The 8,453-nt window shown below is 42.0% G+C and overlaps 1 protein-coding gene across 2 annotated transcripts in view; it reads left to right on the top strand.

Annotated features, from left to right (window-relative positions):
* The first annotated feature begins 7,265 nt into the window (after nt 1-7,265).
* The window catches only part of isl1a (ISL LIM homeobox 1a), a 4,990-nt gene continuing 3,802 nt past the window's right edge, over nt 7,266-8,453 (top strand). For both annotated transcript variants that reach the window (XM_005733649.1, XM_005733648.1), the window contains exons 1-2: nt 7,266-7,427; nt 7,770-7,959. In XM_005733649.1, the coding sequence (XP_005733706.1) occupies nt 7,400-7,427; nt 7,770-7,959 (218 nt within the window). In that variant the 5' untranslated portion in view covers nt 7,266-7,399. The remainder of the gene's footprint in view (nt 7,428-7,769; nt 7,960-8,453) is intronic.

Below are 8,453 nucleotides of genomic sequence, written 5' to 3'. Positions count from 1 at the left end.
AGTCGACCCTTTGGCTCGACCTGACTGAACAATCTGGCTAAATTATGGAGCCTGCAGACTCTGCCTTCGCTCGTTAGGGAGCATGATGAACATGGGCAGGTGCAGCTCTGCATTGCTTTCAGCTCCTGCTGCGACCCCAGCTCCATCACCTAAACCTCCATGTCTCTCTCTTGTCCCCTTGGTCCATGTCCTCAATGAGGTTTTCAGTAAGCATCAAGCACTGTCACTTCCACCTCACCATCCCAATGAAACTGCGCCGTTGATCTCCTCCCCGGGGCCTCACTCCCCTCAACAAACACTTAGAGGTGGGGATAATAAGACTATCATCTTCTCCAGTATGCACTGGCTTATTTTTTGTAGATCATGCTGAATCATGCATTGACTACGGGGTTCTGCTAATGTCCTCTGCTTTTGAGCCTTTTCACTAGATTAGATCTGCAAAATGCCTATCATCTATTAAGAATGAGACAAGGCACTGAGTGGAAGGCTGTGTTCAACACTCCCATAGGTCACTATGAGTACCTGTTGATGCCCCTCGGGCTGACAGATGCACCCGCCATTTTCCAGACACTTGTTAATGATGCTTTAAGAGACTCTTTGAATCTGTTCGTTTTTGTCTGTGTAGATGTTCTAATTTTCTCGAAGACCCGAGCTGAACATACTAATCATGTGCGCCTGGTGCTCTAGTATCTACTGGAAAACAAACTGTTTGTGAAAGCAGAGAAGTGTAAGTTTCACACCACTTAATGACATTTCTGCTTTATTCAATTGAAAGTGGATTGATGAAGACAGAGCCAGAGTGGCCTACTTTCTCCAAGCAATTACAGAGATTTCTTGGTTTTGCTACCTTCTGTTGCCATTTCATCAAAGGCTACAGTCGCATTGCTGCACCTCTAACTAAACTCGCCTCACCTTCCAGGGAGTTTTTGTGGTCCATGGAAGCAGTTCAAGCCTTTAAGGAGCTCAAAACCAGGTTCAGTTCAGCACCGGTCGTGTGTAGGTGGATGCTTCAGCTTTAGAGGAACACCAACACTGGCTGGAAGAGGCTGAACGACCATTTATTGTTTGAAGAATCTCTCTGCCTAATCACCCTTGAATTGGGCTGCCCAACCCACTGTTTGTTCCCTCATCTGTTTGCTCCCAGGTCCTGCAATATACCCATGCCTCACGTTTCGCCTGCCATCCCGTGGTAAGCTGCACCATCTCATTACTCAAGCGCACCTTTTGGTGGCCCTCTCTAGAAAAAGACACCAGCGAATATGTATACCACCCTATGACACCTGTGCGCACGGCAAGAGCCATCATCAGCCACCTTCAGGACTCTGATTAGCAATCCCTGTTCAGCCGGGGTCACACATCACAGTGGACCTCACTGGCTTGGCATGGTTTACCCTTTGGTGTTGTTTTGTATCAAGGCCTGCAGCTCGTGGGCTGCAGTACAAAAAGCTTTTTAAGGCTTTCCATGGTTATCTGGTTATCATCCTCAATCTAATGGTCAAACTGAACAGACAAATCAAGAACTGGAGTCAGCGTCATCTCTTCTAACCCTGCTTCTTGGTGTAAATAGAATATGCACATAACACTCTCACCTCCTCAAAACGATTGTCCCCTTTCAAGGCCTCTTAAGGGTACCAGCGCCCACTTCTCTCCCTGCAGGAGACAGAGGTAGCTGTCGGTGCAACATCTCCTGCCAAAGAATCTGGAGACAAAGGCTGCCTTCCTGCGTGCAGTGGAATAAACCACTGGGTTGCTGACCAGAGGAGGTCTCCAGCGCCACAGTATGCGGTTACGTGAGAAGGTTTGGTTATCCTCTGCGGACATTCCTCTCTAGTGCATGTCAAAGAAACTGGCCCCGTGCTACTTGGGACCATTTCCCATTGAGGAAATCAGCACTGGGCTGGTTGTTGCTGTTCTGTGTTTTCCTCTGTGAGTCAGTGTGTCCCTGGTAGAGCTGAGGCCCTCTCCCAGCATTGCCTTCATCAGGTTGGTGTTTCTAAAGCTGCAGTTGGCGCACCCATTCTCTGGCAGATTGTACTATCTCTGTGGTAACACCTGGTTTCCTCAATTAGCTACTGTCTTTATTCTGAGCCTCTTTTTAACCTGTCTGTGTGTGATCTCCAGCGCCTGTTCTTCACCGCTCCCCACCTCAGCCATTCGGGTGATGTGCTTCACCCAAGCTCTGCAGCCCCTCTGATGTGTGCTGCAGCTGCCAGCCCCTGTCTCCTCGTACCAGTGTGACAGGTAAGTGCTACAATTATTTTGTGCGTCTCACTCATTTCTCTCATTCACTCTAAAATGCTAATACCCTTTTCCCTTCATTTTCAGATTTGTTTAGATGCTGTAAATAAAGTCACTTCAAACTCATGTTTCCGAGTTCACTCCTTGAATCCACCCTTCGGCTCGACCTGCGAGTATGCTGTGTCTTGTATTTTGGTTTTCTTTTGTCATCCAGTTCCAGAGAAAGGTATTCATTATTGTAGAGGTGCAACAATCTATCAAATAACTGATTCTCCATTGTCAACAATTCTTATATTCAATTCATCGGCATAAATGTAAAAGAGTCTAAGAACTCTGATTCTGGGTTTTAAAATAAGCGATTTTTTTCTCCTTCAGGAACTAAACTAAATATCGTGTATATGTGGGGAAAATGATTTTTGTGATTAGTCTAGGAGAGTAATCATTGCACTTCTACTTTGCTGTTCAATCAATTTGCACATCTGGACTTACTGTTGTTTTTTAATCTCTCATTGCAGCATTTGTGCTTCCTAACCCTAATGGAGTTGAAACAGTTAAATGAATAATTATAAAAAGGTTTCATCTCTACAGACAGAGAGAGTTATCATCTCTCCTATCTCTCCTTCTATCTCCTCTCCTTTCCTCCGTTCCCTTCACCTCCTTCTTGCCTTCTGTCCTTTCACCTACCCCAAAGGTCATTTTGTTTATGACAGAACTGTTTTGTGATCCAGTTCTTCAAAGTAGCACACTGAATTCAATTTTATTTATACAGCAAATAACAACAAAAGTTCTCTGAAGGCGGTTAATACTGTAAGGGAAAGACCCTACAAGAAAACAGAGAAAACCCCAACCATCATATGACCTCTGCGAGTGAGCGCTTTGGCAACAGTTGGAAAAAAAATCTTTTAATGGGAAAAAATCTCCAAGAGAAGCGGGCTCAGGGGGGGGGGGCGGCCATCTGCTGTGAGCGGCTGGGTGAGGGGAGGAAGTCATTAATGGTATTAAGACTGTTTGAGGGGGAAAGAAAGTCTTCAAATCCACTGTGGAAGTGTTGCATACACCTTCACCCTTTACAGAGCAAATAAAATAATTTTATGTTTTTGGATCATTTTACGGATTAAAAACTTTGACATAGTCATCGTCTGGTGTGTGAAGCTGCATTTCCTTGAATAATGGAGGTTAATTAGCTGAACAGATCAGCAATAAATAAATATTAATTAGATTAACTATTGTCTACTTGCAAAGAAGAGTTAGAATGATCAGTTTCAATGAGTAATTATTATAGGGACCTTATTTCTTTTAGTATTTTAAACCCTGTATTTCCTATTGCTATTTACTAGAAATGTGTAGTAAAATGTATCCAAATAGTCCAAATGAGTGCAATTTTTCACTCATTTAAAATAAGTACAAACTGTTACCTCAAATTATTGTGTAGATTTTATGTGTTGTTTTTTATGGTGTAGCAGGTATAATTTTTCCATGGAAGGAGCAGGTAACATGCAACTAAAGGGAAACAACATTAATAATTATCTTTATTCCTATAGCATTTTAAATACATGTAAACAAGAATGAATAAAATCTACTAAAAAGATCATCTTTACAATAACTAAGAAAAAGAAATAAGGAGGGCTGCTGTGAGTTAAGCCTGGGCACAGGGTGTTTTAACTGAAAAATACAAGCAAAAGATTTAATTTTTAAAGATTTTAGTGATTTAATATTAAGAAAAAGCGAGTATTTGTATGTCATCTTGTGCTGTACGATATACTGTAGAATCTCCATGTTGTCTCCATGTTGAAGGCTAAACTGTGGCCCAGTGTATTACTGACGTACTGTAGTTGCTACAGCTTTACACATGACACCACATTCAATTTTGAATTTTGCATTCATTGCAGCATTTATACTTCTGGTGGTGGGATTGGAGAAGTTAACATTAAAAGCAACTATAAGCTCTGATTACAGCATACAAGTGAACTGAAGGACAGTCGTATATTATTTGGATTTTTTCCACACAAAAATCGAAATAATATCATTCATAACAAATAATAACATCTTACATTCAGTGGGAACGTGTGTAACATTCCTTCTTGGAACTCCAGAGTTGCCTGACCAACAGTAGTTCCTGTTTTTCTGTAACTGCAACAGTGGAAACAGATACTATTCCTGGATGTTGCGCGGCAGCGTGGAGCTGCTCTGTCGTTTAGGCTCTGCTCCTTATATGTGATGAAATTTGCCTGCAGTCATGGCCCGCGGCTATGGCTGCCCTAGAGACAAAAGAAGATGGGCTGCCACCATCATGTTTAACCACCCCTGACACATCATCACCCTTATTGTGCCTCTCAATCTGAACACACACACAGCAGCAGCAGTAGTCCAGGGCAGCAGTGCTGCAGCACCATCTGTCAGCCTGGTGTCAAGTGGCCCTTGTCTCCAGTGATTATAAGAGCTCCTGCTGCCTCAGGTGGTCCATGGACCAGCACACCATCTAGAGGGCCAGGCCAAGCCATATGGTCTGTGGGGCACAAGGGGGCACCCAGGGGAGGTAGATCTCCTCTTGCCACTGGACAGTACAGACAGCATCCACAGCCCACACTCGTGACTGTCTGCTGAAATGTTCTCGTCAGGGTTGAGATGAAGGTGAAGGACTTGACAGATATGATTCAGAGTTTCTGAAAGAAGCTGAAGAAAACTGTCAGATAGGAGGACAAATCAGTCAGGCCAAAGCTAGCCTCCTATTGCCTTAATATTATCATCAAAGACAAACTTGTGGATGTTTCATGTAAAGGTTCATCCAGATAAAGTGATGAAAACCAAGTTTTTATTTAGAAAGTTTGGTGAGGCTGGATTTTTCACACCCGCATTTTAATTTAATTCTATTTTATTTGCAAATCACAACAACCATCACCTCAGTGTAAGGTGTACAGTAATACAGACCCTAACACCCAGACAACCCCCTGTGAGCAAGCACTTTGGCGACAGTGGGAAGGAAAAACTCCCTTTCAACAGAATTAGGCTCAGAGAGGGGCACGTCTGCCCCGACCGGCTGGGTGAGGAGGGACAACAGGACAAAGAGAGGGAGAAATAATACCTCAGTCTATTGTCTTAATCACATAAGAATAACACAGTTTTAGTCTGCTTTTCCTTACATCATCACTAATATATCACATGGAAAATTTGATTTTACAACTAATATTACAATTATATTACACAGTCTACTCTATTGACTGTGGGGCTAAAATCAGCAACTATTCTTTGCATGCGTGCTCACCCATAGAGACACATTTCAGCCTAAATAATATCCTGACAGTGAAATTTTAAAAGAGGCTTTTTCTGTTTAAAGTTAAAGAGAAGGACTATTTACACGTCCAAAAGTGTGTTTATATCGTTAAGCATCAGCAGATTTATATAATCTTGTTTTGATAAGTTTGACATAGATAAATCACTCGTAATATAATTGTATCAGCAAATCCAAAATGTTTTGTATCAATGCTTTCTGTTTTTAGTGGACAATGAAAAGACAGTGATCACATGTGTATTAAAAATAACACAAACTAGCATTGCAACAGGAAACAATAAAATCTTAGTTACTTCCTGTACTTACACTAAAAGGTTACAAATAAGGATCATCGTGTACACAGACAGGAAATAAATGGAAAAACCACACAGTGTCTCAGGAAGGTGCGCTGGGCCTTAACATGACACCACCACATACTGACAGAAGTTTTTAGATCTCTGCTTTTGAGATGGAATAAAATTCTTCCAGAAAATATTCCCTCATTCTGGGCTTAATGATGGTGATGGAGAACAATGAAGGGAAATCTGAAAACAGTCCTTTCACATAATAAAACGAATTGTTTGTGTTAATTTGTTCTTGTATTTGCATTTGGACATTTTTGCTAAACTGTAGATTGTCTCAATCATCAGTCTGTCTTATGATGTCTCCACAGAGCTAAGAGAAGAATTCCTCTCGTTTCAATTTTGGGAATTTCTTCTTTTTTTGTTTTGATAATAATAATAATAATAATAATAATAATAATAATAATAATAATAATAATAATAATAATAATAATAATAATAATAATAATAATAATAAATGTTTAATGTTATTGGCCCTCCACTACATTAGTCTGACGGTAGCATGACACAATTCATTTCCACGACAGGTTCTAGCGTGGTTGTGGAGGCTGCTGCAGGTGTGATGTGTCCACTCCCGCTGTGTTAGTAGTTACTTACTAACACAAGAGGGCGTGTTGGTGTGTGTCTGGGCGGCTTCGAGGGTCCCGGCCTGTCAGATTTCGGGCTTTCTGCTGAACACCGAAGCAGGACGCGTCTGCTCGTATCTTTCGTTAGTTTTCGTTACGTTACTTTTGTCTGTGTAAAGAACTCTCACGTGCAAGTTCGAATTGCTTTCTGTTTCTAAAAGCTGGCCGCACAGCTGTTTTCTGAATTTCCCATTTCGAGGAATTTAAAAGAAAAGAAAGTTTACGCCCACGTACAGTTGTGTTAACAGCACAGACAGCCCACGGACAGTTAGACAGACATATTCTAAATACATCTCCCACGAGGTGCAATATAATTGTGGATCTAACTGCACACTGATAATCGCTTTAAATCTATGAGCGTATTCAACAGTGCGCGCCCGGCGATTTTTCGCTGTGGCCTGCTATATGTTCCATCACAGAGACGGTAACAGTGATGTGAGGCTTTCCTTTACTGAAATAATATACCGTAACGATTAGCTATATGAACAATAAGCAGCTTTGCTGCAAACTAGAATAAAATGAGAGAAAATGAACAGATCAGAAGAGGGCAAAGCAAAGCTGAGAAACAATTGATATGCAGCAATAAGTGTGCCAGTGTGTGTGTGTGTGTGTGTGTGTGTGTGTGTGTGTGTGTGTGTGTGTGTGTGTGTGTGTGTGTGTGTGTGCTGGTCAGGGTCTGCAGAGCCAATCAGCTGCTCATGCAGATGACGTGCTGATGTCCTACGTCAGCCCCGTCGCTTGTCAGAGTTGCACACACACTGGAAACACACACGTACACACACTCCCTATCCGAGCCGGACAGTGCAGCTCCTGGTCCGGCAGCCCGGCAGCGGAGGACTTACCCAGGCTTCCAGGCTCCGCAGCCCGCTGTGACAGTGGACCTAACGTCGCCTTACTTTGTGGACATGGGAGACATGGGGGACCCGCCGAAAAGTAAGACATGTGTTCGATGTTGGATCCATGCTGGAACTTAATTCTTCAGAACTAAGAGTTGACTTGGTTACGTGGTGATCTCCGCAAACACAGTATATGACTTTCCCCTATTAAACTCGGCACACACACACACGCATATATATATATATTTATATATATTTATATATATTTATATATATTTATATATATTTATATGAAAGCTGTGTTACCTCCTATATAGTAGTCTTGATGATCATAATAATAATAATAATAATAATAATAATAATAATAATAATAATAATAATAATAATAATTGGTGTGCTAAAGAGTGTTTCATGTGTTCTTATGTTGTTGCCCTTCCAGAGAAGCGGTTGGTGTCTTTGTGCGTGGGCTGCGGAAACCAGATCCACGACCAGTATATCTTGCGGGTCTCTCCGGACCTTGAATGGCACGCCGCCTGTCTCAAGTGTGCCGAGTGCAGCCAGTACCTGGACGAGTCCTGCACGTGCTTCGTCAGGGATGGAAAGACTTACTGTAAACGGGACTACATCAGGTAGGACGGCCGGGACGGGACGGGACGAAGAACTGGAGCAGCTCGAAAATTGGAATTATGTTGTTTTGATATTTACAAGATCAAGTTGAGATGATGCGGACTCGTTTACTCTCCCTGGAGTCCCTTTGTCACCGGGCACATTTCATTTGACGTGTCAGAATCACAGTTACTTGATACAGCAGCTTATGTAGAAAGTAGCGCCAGCATTTCGTAATGCGGCGATAAGACGTGGTTTAACGTTCTGGAACAATATAATTCATCCAGACCACAACTCAAGGTCGCAGGATACTCCGGAGCAAAGTGTGAAAAATCACACAGAGCGAGAACCCGCAGGACGTTTCTGTGCAGACAGCAGAGCTCACTCTGTCACAATTCCTGTTCAACTTCACCAAGCTCATTTACAAGTTCATAGTTTTATTTAATTATATTTGTAATAATAATAATCACAACAGCAGCAGCAATAATAATAATAATAATAATAATAATAATAATAA

The sequence above is a fragment of the Pundamilia nyererei genome, unplaced genomic scaffold (assembly GCF_000239375.1).
Source record: "Pundamilia nyererei isolate P.nyererei 1_Seehausen unplaced genomic scaffold, PunNye1.0 scaffold00053, whole genome shotgun sequence".
In the NCBI taxonomy this organism is placed as follows: domain Eukaryota; kingdom Metazoa; phylum Chordata; class Actinopteri; order Cichliformes; family Cichlidae; genus Pundamilia; species Pundamilia nyererei.
The sequence above is the reverse complement of the archived record's forward strand: the minus strand, read 5'-3'. Positions and strand labels throughout refer to the sequence as shown.